Below are 23766 nucleotides of genomic sequence, written 5' to 3' on the forward strand. Positions count from 1 at the left end.
CACTATGGAGAGTGATAATGCTTGTTGTAATCCACATAGCGCCCTCTGCTGGTGACAGAGAACTGATAGTGTAGTACAATGAGACTCAAATTAAATGCTATTTGACAGGTAAATCAAGTTATATTGGCACATATCAGAAATAAAATTAGCCAATACCAGTAGTCACTGGATCGGCTGGCCGATTAATTGATCGGGCTCTAAAAAAAAAAATAAAAAAAATAAAATAAAAAAAAACACCTCAAAAAGACCTACAGAATTAGATATTTAAACATTAGTTCCAAACCTGTGTTCTTGTTCTGTTCCATACAAGCTTATTTCTTTACATGTATTTTTTGTAAAAGATGGTTAAATGTAACTGGTTCTACGTATTCGAGCTTCTAAAAGTCATCCACAATTAAAGCATATTGTCATGAGGTCTCATGACACATGTATCCTCATGAAGGGCTTGGACACCACAGCTCAAAATCCTTTGTGGTGAGACGTTAGAAAATATTTATTCCTATACTGATGCACCCACCTAGTGGTCATTGTAGTGTTGATACAAGTATACAGATTATAGGTGATTGAATTCTTTGTCTCTTACTTAATGATACAAGTTGTTTTCAAATGATCCAAATCCTTCCTGAGTGAATCATTCTTAGGGCACTCGTATATTTACAGATAAGTCTGAAGGTGTAAATGTATTTTCCCCTCTTTTTTAATAGACTGTAATTCACTCACATTGTCTTCTATTAAGTTACTGACTCATATTCATTCATTAATTAGTGATCAATTGATTTATTCTTGCAGGATCCCTCATTTATGAAAAGCTGGGGGAGAGAGCATTCGGTTGGCCCGGCAAAATAGCAGCTTTCGGATCCATTATCATGCAGAATATTGGAGGTAGGTGTGACTTTATGTGTCTTTTTTTTTTATGTTTGTTTATCTCAGCTTTATTTGTATTAACAGAGGTTCATGACTGTTTCATGTTTATGCTAAAACAATATGAAAATGTTGAATACATGTAAAATATTCTGTCTTTGGTGTCTTCTCTGTCCTGCAGCCATGTCCAGCTACCTCTTTATCGTCAAGTACGAGCTCCCCGAGGTGATCCGAGCCTTCTTGGGCTTAGAAGAAATCTCTGGGTGAGTGTGTGTTCTTTTAAAGCTGCATCTGTGCGTGTTCAGAGTACACACAGCGTTCAGTGTCTGACCTCGTTCGAACCTCTCTGCAGTGAATGGTACATGGATGGAAACTACCTGGTGGTGTTTGTGTCGATTGGAATCATCCTGCCTTTGTCTCTCCTGAAAAATCTGGGTAAGGACTCACTTTTCACAAAACGCAATTAGTCTTAAAACTTCATAAACTGCAAGCTGTATTTATGATACTTCAGAAAACGCTACTAGAGGCACCTTCTCTTTGAATTCCTGCAGTCTGAAGCATATTTCTGTTTCAGTAATTTAGCCCCATGCTCTCGCAGCTGTCTCTAATCAATTCCAGCAGAGCAACATTTTAAATAAAGCAAGTCCTTAGTCAGCTCAGGCAATTAGCAGTTACTGTAACACAACACTGCCATCAGGCTTTGAGTCAGCTCCAGCACTCCATTTAGGAGGCCGTGAGTCAGATCCCCCGCTCGGGTTATGTAATTAAGACAATTTGACACAGAGTAAAATAAGATTTAAACTCCTGAAACAGAGTGTGATTTAATAAATAACAGCAAATGTAATGAGCATGTTATTTTTGACACGTGTTAAACGGTTTCAGTGTTCCTTCCAGACATTTACACGCTTTACTCACTCTTTATCTCATGTCTGAACTCCTGCTACGGCTCGATTTCTTTGGTCTATTTAAGGATCTGGGTCATGATCTATTACACGATGTGATCCACATCTAGGAATAGAGAGGAAATTGATGTAATGCCAACATAGATAAAAAAAAAAAAAAGAAGAGAGACAGAACAGAATGCAGATTTGCAGACTAGTAAGAATAGCATCTATGACATAGCATGACATCAGTATCTGGTTTCACTGAATCATTGGCTTTTCTCTCTTTAGGCTACCTGGGCTACACCAGCGGCTTCTCCCTGTCCTGCATGGTCTTCTTCCTGGGTGTGGTAAGTCCGGTTATCTGATCATCAGTGTGGGTGGAGATCAGGAAACATGCTGTGTGAAAGAAGGGAGTCTTGGTTTTAAAATAAAATACAACGCAGAGTTGCCTTGAAAGCACGTTTTCTTAACGGGCAAGCAGGAGGTAACTTCATGAAATGTGAAAAGAAGTCACATTGTATGACAGAAGGAGACGAAATGAGCCTCCCTCTCATTTGATTTGACACCTCAGTAACCCTTTTTTTTTTTTTTTTTTAAATGAGCCAATGACCTTAATTGCTAGTATTTGGTCTTTTACAACACAGCATTTTCCAAACTATGGTCCCATGTAGTCTAGCTACCAGGTTGACCTGTCAACCAGGGTAGGGACATCGTAATGCATATCCACCCTCTCGTCCAAATATGGTCACAACTTCCTCTAGAATACATGCTAAACTCAATGCTTCTATCCAACTATTGGCTGAGTCCACCTCTGTTTTCAAGTCTATTTAGGCAGCATATTTATAATTGGTGTACACTTAAATAGAGCTAAATGGAAAGTGAATAATGAACTAACACTCCCAACATGTCCAAATAACCTTCAAAAATAAATCTTTTACAGTTCTTTTGTACACAAATGATGTGTTAATGAATCATCTTAAAAACCACTACAGGTCAATGTTGTGTTCACAACGTGTTTCTGCTGCCTCCAAGTGGCCAAAAAGAATCTGTTATTTCAGTTCTACAAGCAAAGCAGTAATGCTACGCTAACTGGATGGTTAACCTGCAGGACTTTTGACCCTGTCCTCAATTTTCATTAGAGGTCACGACCTACGCTCAGGCCACCGCAGTGTGTGTTACCCTGTGAGGGCCCGGTTTAGAAGCATGCAAGCGGAGTTCACGCTTTGAGAAATGACATCATAGGCCCACACATTTGCTCAAAATTAAAACTGTTGGTAGCATTTGAGCTGGTCGGTTGGAGAAGTCTTCTCATAATGATAGACCTGAAGAACTGCCACAACTTCATCCCTTCTGCCACACAGAATTCTTTAAATCAGGGCAAGACCGATAAGGGACATTTAAGATCGAGGCCAATGCTGAATATCAAGATTTATTAATGAACAGCATTACAGCCATTGTAGGGAGTTTTGGCGCTAGAATTAAAATAGCCGTTTCCCCACAATGATTGTGCACCTATATGACAATGTAGAGGTATCCCAATGGCATATTCTTTTACAACTTAATGAAGAGTATTGTCACATATGTGGAAAAACAAAGAAGAGGACCAAAAACAAAGACAAAAAACAAAAACTTGCTTTCTTAACAAAGTTCCAAATTCCAAAAGTAACACGGCCCAACGAAAAAGTCCAAACAAAAAGACACTGGAGCACAGCGACTCTGACCAGGGGGCCACAGAGAAGGTTTGACAGATGACGACCTTACACAGAAAGGAATGAACACAGAGCTTAAATAGACACGAGGTAATCAAACCCAGGTGTGACAAACGACTCAGGTGAAACTGATGAGGGCAATCAAGGTGGAGGAGAAACACACGAGGGCAGGAGGTTCAACTGGACATGAAACAGAATACATCAGCAAACACTGAAAACTAAACTAAGGGTTATCAACAGAAAATAACACACTACGACAGAAAGAAACACAAGGATACAAAATTACAAAATAAAACAGGAAACACTGAAGACTAAACTAGGAGAACTTCAAATAAAGAAAAACACACAATGGAAACAAACAGCAGGGAAGAATGAGACTAAATAAAACAAGAAAACCTAAACTCTGAAATCATGACATAGGCAAGTATAAGAACTATTACAGTTTTTTAAACCAATCCTAGTGGGGACAGCCGTGAGCTCCACTACAATGTTTGCTACATGTGAATAAAACAATGTTAAGAGTATTTTAGGAATGAAGACAGCTGGAAAGACTTGTTGGCAAAATGGTTTTAAATCCCCTCAAGCATTGTTTTCTGATCTTAAGGATTGGAAAGAAAGTTGGTTTTATATCAGCATTTATTGCATTTAACACACTCAATTTGCCATAGGCTCATATTGGCCGACTGTATTGGCAGACCAGTGTGTTAGTCACTTGAAAGAATGTAATGTGCTTTTGTTTCACTTCCAGGTGATATACAAGAAGACCCAGCTGCCCTGCCCTCTCCCGTTCTTGACCCAACACACGTCAAACCTCAGCATGAACGCCTCAGACATGTCGGCGTTGTACCCGCCGGCGAACAGCTCGGCACAGATGGACTTCTCCCGGGCGGACGTTTCCCCGGCGGTCGGCGGCGGCAATGACGCTCCTCACTCCGGCAGCGTCCACTACGAGCCGCACGCCGACGACAAGGAGCAGTGCACGCCCAAATACTTTGTCTTCAACTCACAGGTAAACGAGGGAAACGGCGCGGTACCCCTTCAGGCTAACTGTCATAACTGGCATTCGGCGCAGCGCCAGATTCTTTTCTCTCCCAAGCTTTTGTCCCAAGTTGCAGAGCTGAATTTTACATGTGAACCGAGCGTCTGTCAAAAGGGGTCGGCCCTCATGCCGTTTGCAAAGGTGTGTCATCTACTCAGAGTTTTTTCTTGTTTGAATCTGTGGCTGCAAAACTCGAACAAAACCCCAACGATAAAGCATCTCTTAACTAAATGAAATGAAGGGAACGCTGCTGTGTCTCCTCCTTGTGAACGGGCTAGGTTTGAACAATATTAAGACTCTTGTTCCTACATGTGGCATCTTACAACCTACAAATCCAACAGAAGAAGAATGCCAGACATTCAACAAGACATGTTTGGTCAGGGTGGAGTGTCAGGGTGTGTTTTTGGTCTTTTTGTGTGTTCAGGGATTTGTGTGAGGGCCTTAAATCAAGATAGGAGGATGACACATAGCATAGAAACGTATAGAATATCCACAGAGGGACATATAGGGTTACTTGCGTTCGACAGAGTCGTTACTGTCCGCCTGCTTTTTGTCTTATGATGGTGCTAAATTTCACATGCCGGCTGCAGTTCAACGATCTTGACTTTAGAAAAGTTGTTTTGATAACAAATAGTTTGAAATGCACCAAACAGGTGCAAGTGTCTCCGGGGGAAATCTGCAGGGAAAGTTTGAACTCCACCACCTAACATCAAATAAAACGTTTAAGCTTTGACTCATCAACGTGTTGAGAAGAAAGCATACCAGCGGTTTGCAATCAAAGTCAACAGTCTTGGAAAAATGTCTGAACCTGTTTTTGTGGCTGACGTCTTCTTGACAGTTCACTCTCCATTTCTTTGCCAGACCGCATACACCGTGCCAATCCTGGCCTTTGCTTTTGTGTGCCACCCCGAGGTCCTGCCCATCTACAGCGAGCTGAAAGAGTGAGTGCTTCTCTTTGTTACTCTGAAATCAACAACAACAAAGCTTCATCACCGCCTCCTTAAAATAAACATTGAGGGCGAGTTCACCCATATGAAAACAGATTTTCATCTGAAGCCATGCTAATAGTCTGATATGGGCAAAGATTTGGTGACTTGTGCCACCATGCTTAGTCGTGAAGGTGAAGAGAAATAGTTGGTTAGACTGAAAGCTCTGATAAGAAGGTGAGCCGTGTCTTTCCCCAGGGATCATCTGCTGGCTACAGGATGGAATTGAGCATGCAACCCTGCATTGAAATATAGACTATTGGTGTTTTCAAACATGCACAAAAACTCATGAAAAGTTTGAGCTACATGTGCGAACAGAACAAGTGAAATGCCAAATTTCCACTCCCAACTTTACGCCTTTCTCCTGCAAGCCCCCTCGTCAAGTGAGGGAAAACCGTGAGCAGGCAGGCGGGCAGGTTAACATCACACGACACATCATAATGTTGGTCTCTGTAACTTCATCTGCCATCATGGATTTCTGCAGTCTTGCCTCCTGAGACTCCTCCCCTCCCATCCATGCCTTTTGAAGAGACTTGAAAATAAGATACTAATAAGAGATTCACGGGGAAGGCTGTCCTGACATTTTCTAGAAATCATCATGAGTACCTTGTTTGAAAACGGCTCGACAGACAGTTTCCTGTTCATGAGTCTGTAACATTTCAGGGAAATTAAAGTCGATTCCTTAATGGAGCTGAGTCAGTGAAAGAAGTACACTTTCAGCCCAGCTCCTTCGGGGGCCATGTCCAGACATGTCCAGAGTGCAGGGGTGCAGGAGGGGGGGGGGCTTAAATCTGTTTATTTTTTAAAGACTTTTAATGCCTCAAGTCTCAAGTGTGACTCCTAATCTGTTAAAAGCCTCGAAAAACAAAAAGTGATGTTTGTGTTGCTCCACAGTCGCACGAGGAAAAGGATGCAGAACGTCTCCAACCTGTCGATCTTGACCATGCTCATCATGTACATGCTGTCGGCGCTGTTCGGCTACCTCACCTTTTACGGTAAGAGCGACGACCTGTAAACAGGAGTCAAATTCATCTCTAGTGGTGCGTCTCTCCCACCAGACCCCAACTTTAAACCCGCATATAAAGCCTTTAAAACAAAAAACGTGATGCCAAAATGTAACCTTTGTAAAGCTATGAAATTGGATATTGACTCTGATGTTTGAAAATGTGATTTCTTTTCTTTTCCAACATTCTGCTTTTTGACCGTGTTTTCAATTCATTCATACTTTCTTGTTTATTCCGTCCAACATAGAAAACGTAGAGGCAGAGCTGCTCCACACCTTCACCAAGGTGTACAAGTTCGACACCATGTTGCTGCTGGTGCGTTTGGCTGTCCTCACCGCCGTCACCCTGACTGTCCCCATCGTGCTGTTCCCTGTAAGTAAATCATACAAAAACACTCGGCCTGTCGTTTGAAGTTTCCTCGTCGTAAGGTCTCGTTTCTCGAGCTTCTATTTGTGGAGAGTCGGCGTCGTTTCGCTCAAACAATGGAACCTCGTCTAAAGCAACGACATCATTTGATGCACGTCAGAGCACACAAACATGTTCCTCAGGCACACGCAAAAAACATACACCACCCGTTAAATCTGCCTGCTGACGCCAACCAGCTACTTTGTCAAACCATCCATTCATCCGAGCATTACTGCCACTTTGTGTCACTCTGCTCACAGGCCACGTTTTGTGTTTGCTGCAGAGTCAGACTATTTTTTCGATGCAGTTTTGGTGAAAAGGAACACACTGTTCACTTTGGCACTCTGCTGGTGTCGTCATCTTGAAAATCTCAATGCGCACACACTCTCAGGTCGTAAACTGCCACACCTCTTAATTACGCAAGACACACACACACTTACCACCCGCACTCCGAGATCTTAACAGCAAAGCCTCTCTTCCTCTTACTCTCTCAAAAAGCAGTCAAAGGTCGGGCCCTGAGTGACACCCAGTAACCAAAACTTATCGTCACATTCATTCACACATTCACTCTCCTGCCTTCAGCCCCATATATGTCCATGTGCTAATTTTAGCTCTGCCCTCATTTGACACAAGGCTAACAAAAATGGCTGCCGTCCAGATGGAAGTTTCACGACCCGTATAAGCTTTCATACAAACGCAAATGCACACACATAGACACACAATTTATCTAAAGAGAAGCAGCTGCCCATTTGAGAGCAATGTCTGAAGAGGCTGCGAGTGCAGCGGCAGACCACCAGGGGGCAGCAGATGTGTTGCTGGAAATTGCTGACCAAGAGTGATGCAGCAGTGACTGCACACGAGGGAAACACACAGCCCTGATACAGCACACACACAGCACACACACACACACACACACACATTTTGTGCACATAGATTTAGAATATATACTTTAAAACATGTCTTTAGTATTTATCCACGGCCTCATTTGCACATTTGAACATTTTCAAGCGCCATCATTTTGTAACATTTTAGCTGATGCCTTCATTCTTACACCGGGTGGTCCCGTTCTCCATCATAAACCTTTAACTAACACACACCCCTCCCTCACTACACACTGCTAGGGGTTTTTTTGTCTGAGGGAATGTGAGAGAGGACCCCCCCCCCCCCCCCCCCTCTATCTATCTCTTTCTCTCTGCAGTGGAAGTTTACAGCTTCACAGTGGACAGTGGAAAAACCCTCACCCTGACTGTCAGCTTCGGGGAGATAAAGAGGCGGAGTCAGTGATACAAAGAGGGGGTGGGCTGATAGAGGAGGGAGACAGAAAGACAAACCTTTTCCAGGGCTGCACAGTTCCTACAAAAATATTGTGTTAATGATGGAACATGGTTTTAAAAACCTGCATCTGAATCAAAAAAAATAAATCTGAAACAATCTAATGACGATGGGAGAATACCGTTTGTGTTTATTTTATTAAAGAAGGTATAAAATGCATAAATCAATATGTGCATTTCGATTAAACATGGATATGTGCCAGATCTAGCCATGCTTGATTCTTTATCTGCAGTCCCTGACAGGATGACATCATATAAATCACTGAGATAACCCCCTTTAACCGAATAAATAATTCAAGGCCAGAAAAAAAAACACATTTTTTGTACAGAATAAATCATCTCCAAATTTGAAGTAACAAATAAGTGGAGCTGAAAACCCACGAGGGGTGACTTTATTCTTTCTTGATTTTCTGCGCACTCTCTCTCTGTCATACTTGCCCTCCCTGGGATCATCTTAGCTAAAGCAAGGATGCTAACGGTAGCTAAACTAGTAGCATAAGCCTCAGTTTTAAATGAACATAAGTTAGGTAGATTAGCTTTAAACCATACACTACAGTCAATGCTTTACATTCAAGTGAAATGCGTGTGCTGCTTAATGCACCTTTGTAATAGATGTAAGCTTCCAAATAAGTTTTTGTGTTGATGTTTTGATGCATACAAACGGTGAAAGCTAAAGTTTATTTGTATTAGCAAAGCAGTGAACATGGCCTGAGGGCAGAAAGAAGACGGTTTGTTTGCACATGCTGCACAGTGCATACTGAATTGTACCTTTTGTACACATATTTTTTTACGTAATATTTAGGTTTTATGGCAAAGATGTTTGGAATCATATCAGCCCAGCAAAAAAAGGAACAAGAAGCAGTTTTCAATGCTGCTGTAGTTCTGCTCTCTGCCTCCGTGGGGCAGGACACAAACAGCTGTGTCTTAAAAAGATGAACTCTGAGTTAGTCCATTATATATGAAGTTGTCTGTTTTGTCTCTATGCTCAGGCAACAAAATGTTCTTACTCCATGTCCACCGTGGGACATTGAACTTCAAATAAATACATTCAACTTTAATAGATCGGCATGTTTGAATAATAAATGCTGATTGAGAATGAAAGTGGAATAAGATTACAGAGGAAAAACACAAGACTGAAATGAGATGCCATGAAGCAGCTGGTGTGACTTGTAGCTTTGTGAAAAGAGCAGAGGAGTGACACAGTCAGGGTTAGTGGTTCAGATTCCACTGCGGGCACGTGCAATTCAGGTTTTTCTTTTCTTTCCGGTGGTGCCTTATTGCATTCTACAGTTTTTTTCTCTTTGTCTTTTAAGTAGCCGCTAAGCCTTTTAAAATGTCAAGATTATGCCTTATGTGAGGTTGTGTACAGAACAGGTTTTAGTCTGTATATACTTGCATGGATACCGATGAACAGTTGTGAGTCATGTCCTGCTTTAAGTGAGCCAGTTACAGTGATGATCGAGAAGTCGTGTAAAACAAATGACCCATTTTGCAAAGTCGATTTGTGCAAGGTTTTGGAGTGTTGGGGATGATTTCCGTGGCTGAGATCACTTCTGTAGCTGTAGATTTACTCCGAGATGGTGCAAAGATTGACGAACTTGGATGCATGCGAGACACGAGTTGAAAAGAAGTGTTCAGTCGCTCAGCCAAGTTTCCAGTTGACATTTGAGAACCTCGCCTTGAATCATCCTGACCTTCATCTCGCAGAGAAACGCTGTCGGCCTTCAGCCGGAGATTAACATTAGCTTTGTCTGCGACCGTCCTTGGCTCCCCCAGGGAAATGCTAGTGTAAGAGAAAAGCGATAGTATGTGTGGGAGTGGGCATCATGTAGACATGTGTTTGGATGTGAGAATGCGTGGAGTGTGTGTGTGTGTGTGTGTGTGTGTGTGTGTGTGTGTGTGTGCAGTCACGTGAAGGATAGATGCTAACAGAGAGCCCAGATCACACAGGGCTTTGCCAGGATCCAGAACATAATGAAAAGGCTTTATGGGGAGTCAAACATGCCCCAGTTCTCAGGCTCCAGCGGCAGATTGAAAGCATGGGAGAGAGACGCCACCAGTCTGATGAACAGCACCAATATCACCTTTATGTCTTACCTTCATGTCGTACTGTTTGCCCCTTAATGAACGACCTCTGTTGTGCAGCACTAGCTTGAACACTTGCCACTAAACCTTCTTTTACCGGTTGCTACTTATTTAAAAGTAGGTCACTTGTTTTCAGTCCAAGTGTATCAAAGGTAAACTTGCCTGATTTTGCTTTGCTAACTAATAAATGGCTAAGTGTCTGTTCACAAGTGATTAATATTAGCGCTAAACTCACTCTGGTTAACATTTTCTCCGGTTAACGGAGGGACATTTTATTTAAACTTGGTGTTATTTTACAAGTCTACAAAGTCAGACAACCAGTGTGTTACCCGTTTACAGAAGGATTAACTACATACCACCAAGTAATAACATCCCTCATTCAAAGACTGCAATCAAATGAGTTCGAACAAACCAGTTAGCCTGTATAAGCTAGTTAGCCTACAATAAAGAGCATGCATGCTGGTTTCAGCATTATTCATCCCCTCATGTATAGGCCTTATCATTCTTTGCACGTCTTCTTGTAAACTTACACTTCTGAAGTGATTTTAAACTTGTGACTGATGAAGGCAAAATTAAAAGTGTCAAAAACATCACATAATATTCTTCCAAAAAGCTTAGCTAGCTACACTACAAGTCAGGCTTCACTTTAAGCAAATGTGTGCTAACTCCCAGTTTATAAAACACATAGGCCTACCACGAGTTACCCATCGGTTATAAGCATTTGTTAAGTCACACAAAAACAAAACCGGATGCTATCTTATGCTAAAAACAAGCTTAGAATTTGGGGTTGCCAGGTTTAGCAAAATCCTGTTTTTACATCGTTTCTCCTCTTCATCATCATTGCTTGGTGCTATTTCGTTAAAGAAGCTATTTTAAAGAGTACATTGTCATTTGTATAGACGTTCTATAGCTTCAAACCTAAGGTCTGCAAATGGGTTTTTAACAAAGTCTTAACAGTACCACAGTCTAGTCTATGTGATTGTTATTTCCCTCAACCCATGGGAGTTGAAATGCTGCAGAGCATCGATCTCACCGTTGGAGAGCTCGGCCTACACTCGTGTTTGGGACCATTCTATCTCTTGGGTTTGTTTTGTTTTTTCTTTGAAGAACATGGTGTGATACTTATCTCTGTCTTCCTGTTTGGGTTTCGGATCAAGTCCGTGGTCACAAGAGTGAAAAAACACTGTTGTGGTTTTGCTGTTGATATTTTTACTGCATTGGGGGGGGACTTTACCTTGCTGCATGTTTCACTTCATACTCAGCAAGCAGCTGCTGACATTCAAATGACTCTGAAAGAAATGGAAACAGTTGTTACATGGTGTGAACTCCTGCGTCTCTAGCTCTGAATATACTTTGTCTTTCATATGTGCACAAACCTCGACTTTCACAGAGAATTCACTTCTTTAGTTGGCAGTAAAAAAAAAGGCTCAAGTGTACATGGTTTGTTTTAATCTTCCGCTAGTTGTGACCATCTTTGCAGAAGTCACATCTCAGTCCCTGGTTTCTTTCGACCTGGCTGAACCCAGATGTGGCCGGTTTAATCTGGCTGCCTTAAACTACACCACCCAAATACAGTTTGTGTGCGTGTGTATGCATGCATGTGTGTGACAGGTAGTAGGAGGTGTGTGCAAATATCACACAGTGCACTCCAAAGGCTCTACGCCAGGTAACAGCCGGGTGCTGAATAGTTTGGAGCCTTGGAGAGAAATGCCGCGTCCAGGCTCGACTTTTCCAAGTTGGACTAATTATGCAACAGCTGGTGGGAAGGGGAGGTAAAGGGGGTCATTCTTGTAGACTCAAGGATGGATGCACTTCGATGATTGTCATTATCTCCCACTAGAAAGGAGTGTTGGCTTGGAGTGGGACACTTTCTTGGCATGTGGGGCTGTGAAGCGCAGGAGACATCCCAGTGCCGCCTGACAGTCATGATGGAGGTCACACGGTTCAATTTTACCGTGCAGAAAATCCAGTTAATGTGATTTTTTTTTTTTTTTTTCCACTGAGCCATGCGAACTGGACATAAATCTTGTGCTTAAGTCAGATATGAAAGATTACAAAGAAGGCCTGTGGCGGTCTGCCGACAAAAAAAAGTTAATGTTGCACATTCGGCATCTTTCTAAAGGTGCCATTAAAAAAAAGACATTTCTTTCCCTGAAACTATTTTTGCAGCACATATATTTTACTCCACAACTTCACTGTCTGTTAGATGTGTATGTGGTGTTTAGATGTTCTGTCACTGTGACCAGAGGCCATGATCAGTCATAATGAGATACTAGTTACTAAAAGAGGAAGGAAGCTCAAAAAAAGTGACAATTGCAGCTTCATGTAAAGACACAACCTACCCCCCGCGCTGCTGCCGAGCCCGCCCTCCTCTCACTACCGGCTGATGCAATCCCATGGTTCCATTGCGCTGCAGGAGATAATCCCCAGCCCTTTTGAATGGACTCCATAAGCTCCGCCCCCCCTAGTAACCTCGCTCCATGTGGCCAAGCAAGCTGACGGTGCCTCAGGTTTCACCTGACAGCCGCGACCTTTTACCTACTGGAGGCTTGAACGGCCTCGCCTGTGGCTCAGCAGCTCCAGGCGTCTTAGCTGGGACCTCCTCCGTATCTCTCTCCCTCTCACACACACACACACACACACACACACACAGGCTTCATAGTACTTGACACACTTCAGTCAGCAGCCAAGTGTGGGAATCAGTCTCAGAAAGAAGCCGGCAGACATGCAGACTGATGTTAATAATTTGTTTCCTAATGCAGACACACTGTGTGTATGTTGAAAAGTACAAATCTTGACATGTTTCATTATAGAATAACCTGATTGTAATATCAATATTATTAAGGTATATATATATTTATACATAAACGCATAGCTACAAGTTGCGTTTCGTCCATTTATTAATGCTCTTATATGACTTTTTCTGAGTCTCTATATTCCACAAGTACCAGGCTATAAACACAGAACTCCCCTCATGACCTCCTCATTACAGCTTATTTACATTACATTGTTACATTGTTATTATCACAATTAGTAACATAGATGCTGGAAAAAATGCACACATTGGTATGGGAGTGTACACCAGTCAATGCACAATAAAATACAAAAAAAGCTATTATTAACTACCGAGAAATCAACTGGTTTCCTCTACTTACAACATCAGTGTCATGCTAGAGAGGAGAACTACCTTAAACAAAGCTAAATGTCTGCAATCAGTGTGGGAGTGGTACCAGAAGGAAGATGCCATGTTTAGGATGTCAACATTTTCAATACTTGAATTCATTTTTGATACCCCAAGTTTTTTTTGTTTACTTTTTGTTGTCTTCTATCGCCAGACAGATGATTACATTTAGTACAGGCCAGAGTAAACGGGCATGTTCATGTTTACATGTGTCCCAAACTCATATTTCACATGTTAAGAGGACAAAGTCAGGGTTGCTGCATGTGTGGTGGTGGTGGTGGTGGTGTGTGTGTGTGTGTGTGTGTGTGTGTGTGTGTGTGTGTGTGTGTGTGTGTGTGTGTGTGTGTGTGTGTGTGTGTGTGTGTGTGTGTGTGTGTGTGTGTGTGTGTGTGTGTGTGTGTGTGTGTGTGTGTGTGTGTGTGTGTGTGTGTGTGTGTGTGTGTGTGTGTGTGTGTGTGTGTGTGTGTGTGTGTGTGTGTGTGTGTGTGTGTGTGTGTGTGTGTGTGTGTGTGTGTACATTCTCTGTTGTTGTAATGAACAATGGTATCGAATACTTCCAAAGATGAATGAAAACGTCATGGATGTCATGAGACAGGTGTGCAGGAATGGAATAAATCCATTGAAAAATGCATGAGCACTTTGAATTATTGCCTTGGTCCTGAAATGTGCCTTAACTTAACCTTGCCTTACATTGTACAAATACAGACTGAAACGTAGCTCAAATATGTGTTTAATTTAGACAGTGTGCTTCGATTTGTGATAAACAAAATGTTCCCAGTATTAAGTGTCTGGGACTTCTATTTCTGTCGCCGTGGTATCGAGTAAGGGATCGATAAAGCTCGAGTTTCACTAGTATTATATTGAAGTTTAAAACTGTGGTATCACAACAGCCCTCTATCTGATATTTGGGAGATGCTGGTGTGGAGATGTAGGAGTTGTTAGTGGGGAAAAGAGTTGTTGTGGTTGTTACACACGCCTCCTTTTCTCACTCACTTTACGGTGAACTTTATTTCAACTTTGTTAGAATATTAATAATGATTTTATTTTCTCATGAGTTAATCTCCCGTACTTTGTGTTTGTCCCCAGATCCGCTCCTCCATCAACACGCTGCTGTTCAGCGGGCGAGAGTTCAGCTGGACTCGGCACATACTGATCGCCGCCATCATCCTGGCCTTCAACAACATGCTGGTCATCTTCGTCCCCACCATCAGAGACATCTTCGGCTTCATCGGTGAGTCCTCTTGAATCACGTTGAGACTGTGGACACACAGGAGTTAATAAAAGAAAACGGGGGTGGTGGGGAGGATGTGGGTTGAGGCCTGATTAGCACCTTTGGTTCAAAGGTCATTTTTATTGAGGAAAGACGTGGGAAGTACAGAAGCTTAAAGTGTTGGGTCGTGTCAGCCGTGGAGTCGCGTGAGCCCTTTGTGACCACTGGATCTCTGCTCTCATGTTCCTGCTGCCGACACTCTGAAAAGCAAGTACATGTAGGAAAGTCTCTTTAGCTGCTTTCACACATGCACTCCTGAAAACTTCCAGAAAATTTCAGGACAGCCTGCCCCTGAAATCTTTCCGAGTTTCTTAGCATGATTTCCCTCTGGGGTTAGGGTTAGGGTTAGGAGGCAAAAACATGATGGAAAAAATTTGCGGAAATCCAAGATGGAGGATGAAGCAACAGAGTAATGCCAGTATATCACACATCATTGGCTTATACACACTTTTACCTTATAGGAGTCAAAGCAGTTGGAAATGACTTCTTTGATGGCATACAGCTTAAAGTAAAAAAAAACCTTTGGGGAGGTGAAGCTCCGTCAAGTTAGTGTACATATGGTTGTAACATGTGGTGTAAAGGAATGATGTTAAGGAGCTAAAAAACTAAACAAAAAACCCACACAGGAGAGGTGAGAGAGCATTGAAAGGCAGGTGAGGAGATTATATGAGGGAAGAGGACATTCCTATCTTATGAGGTTTTTTTTTTTAATGAGACTAGAGATGGGACAGATCCGATCTAATATCGGTATTGGGTCAGATATTGACGACGACGATTCACATCACCAATTTAGAAAGATCTTGCAGCACCTTGTCAACTTGCACAGTCTCGCTTTGAAGACGTTCAGACTGAACTGCCCAGTGCCCACAAATCGTCTCCATGGCGATGCTGAGACAAGATGGAACAGCTCCTTCTGTGTGATCAAAAGTATAACTCTTACACTTCAGTTCAAAAGATTGAATTTGAAAACCTGACAGTCGTTACTGCTTCCTGTTTGTATATTGAACCAGCACAAAGTTCAAATACATTTATTTGGAATCATTTACAATTTTTGCTCTTTCAATTAGAAATGCATTGCTGGGTTTCCTACAAAGATTGAACTGACAACACATTTAAAGGGCCAGTCCTAATTTTCTGAAAAGGAGTTACCTAACTTTTTCTCATAATTTTAAAATATTTGAAGTCATAAATGTCTGAACGCTATCCTTTGGTTCCGATCGCAGGTTCCTCTGCAGCCACTATGCTCATCTTTATCCTACCGGCTGCCTTTTACATCCGCCTGGTGAAATCTGTGCCGTTCCGCTCCCCGCAGAAGATTGGGGTAAGTGCACACAAAGACACACTGCACATCAACATCTTTCTCACTGTATCATTTTTCTCACTCTTTACCCCGAGGAGAGGATAACATTATTCAAAATGTGACTCGTTACAAATTTCCACAGCCCCCTCACGGTGCGTGGCAACACATGGGACAACATTTAATCCCCTCTCTGCCTCTCTCTCTCTACAGGCGTTCATTTTCCTAGTCGTGGGAATCGTCTTCATGATTGGCAGCTTGTCACTCATCGTCCTCGACTGGATCCACAACCCCCCCGGCTCCAGCGGGGGACACTAAACCCCCTTTCTTCCCTCGTCAAAATTTCAGAGTGCAGCAAAACCCTCTTCAGCCACCGACCTGCTACGTCTCTTCTGGTTTTTTCTCAAACACCAGGGAACACTGCCCATCAGCGGTTCACTTCCTCAAATCACAAAGTTGAGCGTAATAGCTTAACATATACAGGAACCATGTTTTGCTGCACTGGGTTCAGTTTTTCCCCCCAAAGAGCAGGAGACTTTTTTTTTGCCCAGTTGTATTTTGTTTTTCTTTTTTTTTTTTTGCTGTAAAGTTTTGGATGCGACACGACAGAAACGAGAGATTCAAAACCCGGAGATGGGTAGAAACAAACTCTGGTTTTAAGTGCCTCAGAGAGACATCCTGAAATCACCGCCACCATCATGATCTTTCCCAGTAAATGAAGAGACAGAACAAAACACAAACTATGCAGCCGTCACCTGAAGCAGATCTGTGAGCTGCTGCACCCCGCAAGGCTGGAAAGACGATGCGAGGTTCCTCAGTCCTCTGCGCACTTGAAGAAGACATTTTGAGGTCGGAGTGTGTCATCCTCCATGAAACAAGCAGCACTTCTTTTATCACGTTACACTTTGTGTGTAGAGTGAACACACAGTTACAAACACAAACGTAGACGGTAAAACATCCCTACACCTGTGTTTTCCAAGCAACTATCCGTAAAAAAATTGTCACGCAGTCATCTCAAAACAACCGTCAACCAGCAACACTGAAAAACAAGTGGACATTTAATACAGGAACGTTTGGTTTATTTTGCTGCTCTGCTGCACACTAACAATCAGAAGCTTTGCCGAAGTCTACATGCACATACAATTTCAGCTTGATCTGGTGGATAGAGAGCCACAGCTTCCTCGCCGTCTGTATTTTTTTCCCAGCGCTGTACAAGAAGCAAGGAGATGCTTCCAGTATTTCTGTTACAGAGGGATGTAAACATTAACGGTATTAATGTACATATTGAAGAATTAGGTTGTTGTTGTACATAATATCCTTACTCGCCCTCAAACCAGACCCGTCAGGTTGTATGAAGTACAATCTCCCAACAGTCTCAAGACACGTTTAGACTGCGATAGGGACAAATAAAAAGGTGGTTATTTTTCCAAGTCATTGGCAAATATATGAGTTTGAGTCAAACACTTGAGCAAAACAACAAATGAGAATCAGTTCAAAATGCCTCATTGCAGAAAAACGTGTTCAACGTTGTGCCATGCTATTTTCACCCGAGGATTAATTCCCCCGCCCCCTCTCTCCAAAACGTAAGACAGTTGAAATTGAGTTAACTATTGAGATAAAATGTTTCAACTCCTTAGATGGTTAATTGATGGCTTTGGCTTAGTACCAAAGTAGGCTAGCTGTTTCCCCCTTCTTTCAGGCAATATGCCAAAGCTAGCTTAGTTTCTAGACATTAGCTAGCTCTGCCTTTAGCCAACACACATGGGGAGTGGTGTCAATCTTCTCATTTAAATCTCACCAACCTGTAAAAAGAGCCCCCCCCCAAAACAAATATGAAAGTTTTCCTAAAACTTTGTGATTCGGACGAAAGAGTACAACACCTGTTAAGGCGTAAAGTCCCAACAGAGGACTTATCGATGCAGTAACTATGGTAACTCACCGAGGATATAACCTATTTTCAAAGTGCAAGTTGTGAACCGAGCTCAAACATGTTTCTTATAATCTAAATTCTTAGTAAAATCTGAAAATGGATTGTAGATGACTTTGATTAGTTTTACTTATTTGTAACATTTGGTTTGTGTAGCTGAAGCATAACACTCTTCCTTTATAATTGGCCTCTTAGGGGTGCCGGTGGCTTAGTGGTTAGTGCGGGCGCCCCATGTACAGAGTCATCAAAAACAGGTGGCACGGGATCAAACTTATCCACCATCATGTCTCTAAATAAAAGCCCAGAAATGAATCTTAAATGTAATAATAATTGGCCTCTTATATCGGTGCCTTTGGTAAAATCAACATGAAAACCTCATCTCTGCTCCGATGCCGTTGTGTGTCACGGACACATCCAGCCAAAGTGGACAACATTAACTGATCCTTTGCGGATACAAATAGATATTTCAAATGAAATAGTGTAATATGTGCATGTTTTTGGATTACAAACATGGTCTTTTTGGACATTTGTATATGCTCTGTAAATAGTCTTTATTTTATGGTACACTGACACTCATTGTGAGTGGGTTGTTTTGGGGGATTCTGCTTTATAAGTCTTCTGCAATCCAGCGTTTGTTTTAGTATATATATAAATATATAAAATGTGTATTAGGTTGTTGTTTTTTCCTCTTGCTGTATGACAGTAGTTTATTTTCTTTATTTGATGCTTGTATATTTGTAGAAAATTTGATCTCTATATATCATCTTTTACACGTTATCTTGTCATATTAGGATGAATTAACCAACGGCATACTTCATAGCAGGGTTTCTGAAAAGTTTCTGAAACGAGGCAAAAAGTTTCTTTAGCTCATTGGTTCTTAGTGACCGACACTCGACTGCTTTTAGTCCTAGGAGTAAACTGTATTAACGTTAAATGTTACCTGAAAACAGTTCGATTACATAATTTTTTAAAAAAGCCAGACAAGATCATCTAAATAATGTCATAACCACACTACAGGAGGGTTACCGGGGAAACCTTCTTAAGAATTAGTTTTCAGGGGCTTGCGGCTCCTCTGCTACTTGTAGCGTAGCGTATCACTAATGCTCACTAACCGCCTGTCTTCACCAGCTCTGCTGCTGTACTGGGACAATCGTATACCGTTGTAGTTCACACCTTTCTGTGGCTCATAATGTAAATCACTGCTGTGAAAGCGAACCTTTGAAACCCAGCTTTGGTGAAGTTATACTTACACGACATTACTTGAACTGAAGCTTTCCACGGCGTGATGAAGCTTCATGGACGAAGGGTCTCGACAGTACTCGCTATGAATGTTGAATAATTAAGATCTTGCTTACTCTGATGTAGGGTTGTCACGATACCAGCATTTTAAACTTCGATACGACACTAGGTGAAAAAAAAAACCTGTTGTCAATACCACGGCAAAGAAAATAGAAGCCCTAGCCGCCCAATGTTGGGGACCTTGTTGTTATTTTATTACCAAAAATTGCAAGTAAAACTCAAACACACTGTCTAAACTGTGAAAAAGGAGACAGTGTTGTCACTTCTCATCCAGCTGAATCGACCTGTGAATTTGAACAAACCCTCGCCGCTCTCTCTCTCCTTCTCTCGCGGCTCTTTAGGATAAAAAAAAAAATACACTTGAAAATTTAGAGTTTTGTAAAGCTCTGATACTGAACATTCAAATAACAGAGATGGTATCATTTTAAAACGCGTGGTATAGGAAAGTATCAAAGGTTTGAAACGTTTTTTACAACCTTGCTCTCTTGAAAATATCTTCACAAATGTTTGGCTGTAGCCTCCTACCGCTCCCCAACCCACATTTCTTTTACCTTTTGGTTACTCAGGTATTCAGTCTGGATGGATTTTCCTTCTCACTTCTGGTTCACTTTCAAGTATCTCTACTTTTTTTTTGCATGTTTGAGCCAATCCATACATTACTGTTGTACATTGTGCTGGTTGAGATGAGAAGTCATCTTGTTGATATTGTAAAAGTAGAATGTCCCTCAGCTGATTTCTAACAGTGTTTTTAAAAAAGGAACTGCGCAGAAACACCTGCCTTATTTTTCTATGGAGCGTCAGCCGTGGAGAAACCCTCGCTCAATGTTGCTGTTGTTCAGTGTCACTGCTTCCTGTGGATCAGGCTGAACGCTCAGAAATGTAATTTTCCCACACGAAGGGGATGATGTTGTTTTTTTTTGTATCAGTGATGATGTTTCATTATGATGAACAATAAATGTGAAATAAAAAAGATTGCATTTTTGTACTTCTTTTAGAGCAGCTTTTGTTTAGAAATGTTGCCCAGACCTGATTAAAGATCACATATTGTGCAAAATACACTTAACCTTGTTTCTAACACACTAGTAAGTGTCATTAGCCTGTATAAAAACCCTCCTATTGTGACTCCTTTGAGTCTCTTGCCTGCTCCACTTTCCAGAAAATGTGTGCTCAAACAGGCCGTTTGGAGATTTTCCCTTCATGACATCACAAAGGGCAGTAACCCCTCCCCCAGGTGGGTGACACTCCCACAGCTAGGTGTTTGTTCTGCCCTCTGAGTCTGCCTTCTCACTGTAAACAATAGAACATGGTGTAAGGAAGCCCAAGCCACCCATCCCCTTCCAGAGAGGGGGCGTGGTCAGACACAGCTCATTTGCATTTAAAGGTACAGACACAGAAACAGCCTGTTCTGAGCAGGGCTGAAATAGAGGGGTTTATAGACATGATCAAATACAGGATCAGAGTGGATTTAGAACAAGAAACTTCACAGACATGTTTTGGGGAGCTCTCGTATTCAAACATGTTTGAAGGTCACATAAGTATGTGACCTTTAAAGATGGTGTGGGGTGCTGGTCTAGGGGTTGGTTTGCTCATCCCATGTATAGAGACTGTGTTCCTCGAAGCCGGCGGCCAGGATTTGTATCCTACCTGTGGCTCCTTTCCTGCATGTCATTCCCACTCTCTCTCTCCCTGATCCTGTCTTTCTAATTAAGGCGTTAAAAAATTCACACAAAAAAAAAGTTTCAAGTCCTGTCAAAGTACAAAAGCACTTTTGGTAATGGAGCATAAGTATTAAATTCCATTATGAATAAATGAAAATCCCTTTTGGTCACACCAAGGCTTACATAACCTGTCTCTGTCCCAGCTGGCACCTCAGGATGAAACAACCAAAGCTGTATTCCTGGCATAATAATCAGATGCTATTAGGCCTGTAGTAATAAAATAGATCCTCCTGTTCCTGTCCAGCTAGCATCTACTACTGACATGTAACACCAGCTTGTAATGTTCACAGGCGATCAAACCAGAGGCAGGGGAGTTAGGTAACTTCTCCCGATTTGTAACCTTGGCTCCAAAATCAAACTGGACAAAAACACGGAGGACCAAGAGAGCTGGAAAAACCAACAAACAAACTGGGGAGGTAGATTCAGCTGCTAAAAATCCATCTAAAGAAATATCAGATCCTCACATCCTTTGACATAAATCTCAAAATAGGAAAAGCATCTTTTTAAGATATTGGTTCCCAGCCTTGGGTCCAGGCCTCCCTAGGGTGGCGCCAAACATCCCAGGGCGGGCTATAAAGCTCTCTGCTCTGACGTTGTTGAAATTACATTTGCATATATTAATAAAATAATAATGTATTAAAAGGTCTGCAGATAAAAAATATGTAAAACTATTACATTCCAGGGGCTGGTGGAATGGTGGTTGGTTCTTGCAGCCCATTTGAGGTTGTGGTCCTCGGTTCGGACGGCCTGGGTTCAAGTCCAACCTGTGGCTCATTCCCCACACTCTCTCACTCTCTCTCTCTTTCTCCACCCGACTTCCAGCTCTTTTTCTTTAATACAAGTGGACGGGAGCTTCAAGGAGAAAAAGCTGGAACCACTGGTTTAAGAATTTAGATCTGATGTTCCTATTAACCACTTTGTGTTGTAAAAAAAACAAAACAATACAACATCACAGGCGCATGTGCGATAAGATGCAGTAATCAGAAACCAGGATACCAGTATTTATCATGTTTACTGGGACATTATTTACCAGGTTTCTCTTTGTGAAGGTGAACGCAACATCCTAAATATGATGAAAACCAGGAAAAGGCTCTAAACCGGGATACTCAAGTCCATGGAGATGCACTTGATAACGCAAGTTTAATAAAGCTAAATCTGTGCTGGGGGAAAAAAACAAAAAAAAATAATTTGTGTATATGCTATGCTTCTAACGCACAATAATCTAAAGTAAACATACGGTGAACTAATATGACTAATATGACCGTCTGTGACTTTAAGCTCTCCATGAAGATAGATAAAAAATAATAATAATCCCACCACAGAGGTCAGCTAGCGATGTTTGTGTGGCTGAGGCTGCAGGTGTGACTGTTTTATTGATTTTTGTGTTTGTGTGTGTGTAGTTGTGTGCATGTGAGGCCGAAGGACACATACAAACAGAAAGAGAGAGAGAGCGCAGCATCACCAGATCAGGATGCAGGTTACATTCCAGCACGGGGTTTTGTTGTAAATCTGGTTACACAACATGTTGGAGCTCTGACCTCTGCATGATAACCTGCTGTATAACCTCTCCTCTCCTTACCTCCCTGTGCTGTCAGCAGGACACATTTAACACATCTAGATTCAACCTTCTGCCACTCTCTATCCTGGCGTATTTATAGTGTCTATTATATAATTGAGCATACAAATCAGATCCCCAGTATGCATGGCGTTAGTCACAGGTTGGAGCAGATGATATATTTCCCAGGAGTCCACAGTGTCGTCGGTGTTTGAACTGAGACTTTCAAATAGCAGCATGGACCAAAAGAAACAGAACACCAGGTGTTTCACTGGGGTGTGTCACACTTAACAAACCAGCTTCATAACTGACTGACATTACTGGTGCAGCTATTAAATTAATCCCCGTAAAAGAACAATGGGTCGTGTCACTGAAAAATGGCCTCGCAAAGCTAGGTCATTGTCTCTGGTGGCCCAAAATAAAGCTGTTAAAACCACAGAGATAATCCTGCAATATAATCACAATGATGTGAAACTCGTCACCTTGCAGGTAAATGATCCAAACCAACCTGCTTGTTGTTGTTGTTACTCTCTTTTCTTTTTTCCCTTCTTTAATTTCCTCCTCTTCCCTCTTTGACTCTTCAACTGCCCAACCTTGTTGTGTATTGTATCTACTCCTAAACTCAACCGCGACCTGTCATTGGCTGGAGAGGACACACCAGCTCCCCGCCCAGAAACGTCCAGAGTCGACCATAACAAACCAAAACATAAAAAATCAAGGAAGAGGACAGAGTCTCTGCAGACACAGTCACCACCACACACGTATATGGAGGCCCATAGGTGATGATGGGGTTCAAATCCGACCTGTGGCTCCTTTCCTGCATGTCAGTCCCCACCGATTTCTGACTCTATCCGCTGTCCTATCTCTAAATAAAGGGAATAAAAAGCCCGACATAAATGAATTAGCTGACGTTATAAAGGGAAATGTGACATATTTTTGTAGTTTGTCATGTGTATATAAATCACCTTCAATGGCTGTATGGAATAAGTGGTACAATTTAGATAATTGATTCGACCTTTTGTAAAGGAATGTCATATCTTCACAGGAGATGTTTATGAGTTTGATGTTATTGTTCCACTGATCTGTAATGACATTGGTGTGTTTTGTTTGTGTCCTTCAGAAGGTGTTGTCCACCTGAATCCGGGTGACACAGCACACAAATACAGATAGATAGATACAGATACTTTGTGCTGTTACAAGGTGAGTACGCGTCAA

The 23766-nt window shown here is 41.9% G+C and overlaps 1 protein-coding gene across 2 annotated transcripts in view; it reads left to right on the top strand.

Annotated features, from left to right (window-relative positions):
• Window positions 1–20250, top strand: part of slc38a4 (solute carrier family 38 member 4) — a 42682-nt gene extending 22432 nt beyond the window's left edge. For both annotated transcript variants that reach the window (XM_061029335.1, XM_061029336.1), the window contains exons 6-16: window positions 790–882; window positions 1043–1124; window positions 1214–1296; window positions 2034–2092; window positions 4203–4463; window positions 5355–5434; window positions 6374–6474; window positions 6731–6855; window positions 14572–14716; window positions 15979–16076; window positions 16266–20250. In XM_061029335.1, the coding sequence (XP_060885318.1) occupies window positions 790–882; window positions 1043–1124; window positions 1214–1296; window positions 2034–2092; window positions 4203–4463; window positions 5355–5434; window positions 6374–6474; window positions 6731–6855; window positions 14572–14716; window positions 15979–16076; window positions 16266–16370 (1232 nt within the window). In that variant the 3' untranslated portion in view covers window positions 16371–20250. The remainder of the gene's footprint in view (window positions 1–789; window positions 883–1042; window positions 1125–1213; window positions 1297–2033; window positions 2093–4202; window positions 4464–5354; window positions 5435–6373; window positions 6475–6730; window positions 6856–14571; window positions 14717–15978; window positions 16077–16265) is intronic.
• Window positions 20251–23766: the final 3516 nt, after the last annotated feature.

The sequence above is a fragment of the Labrus mixtus genome, chromosome 22, assembly GCF_963584025.1.
Source record: "Labrus mixtus chromosome 22, fLabMix1.1, whole genome shotgun sequence".
Taxonomy (NCBI): Eukaryota; Metazoa; Chordata; class Actinopteri; order Labriformes; family Labridae; genus Labrus; species Labrus mixtus.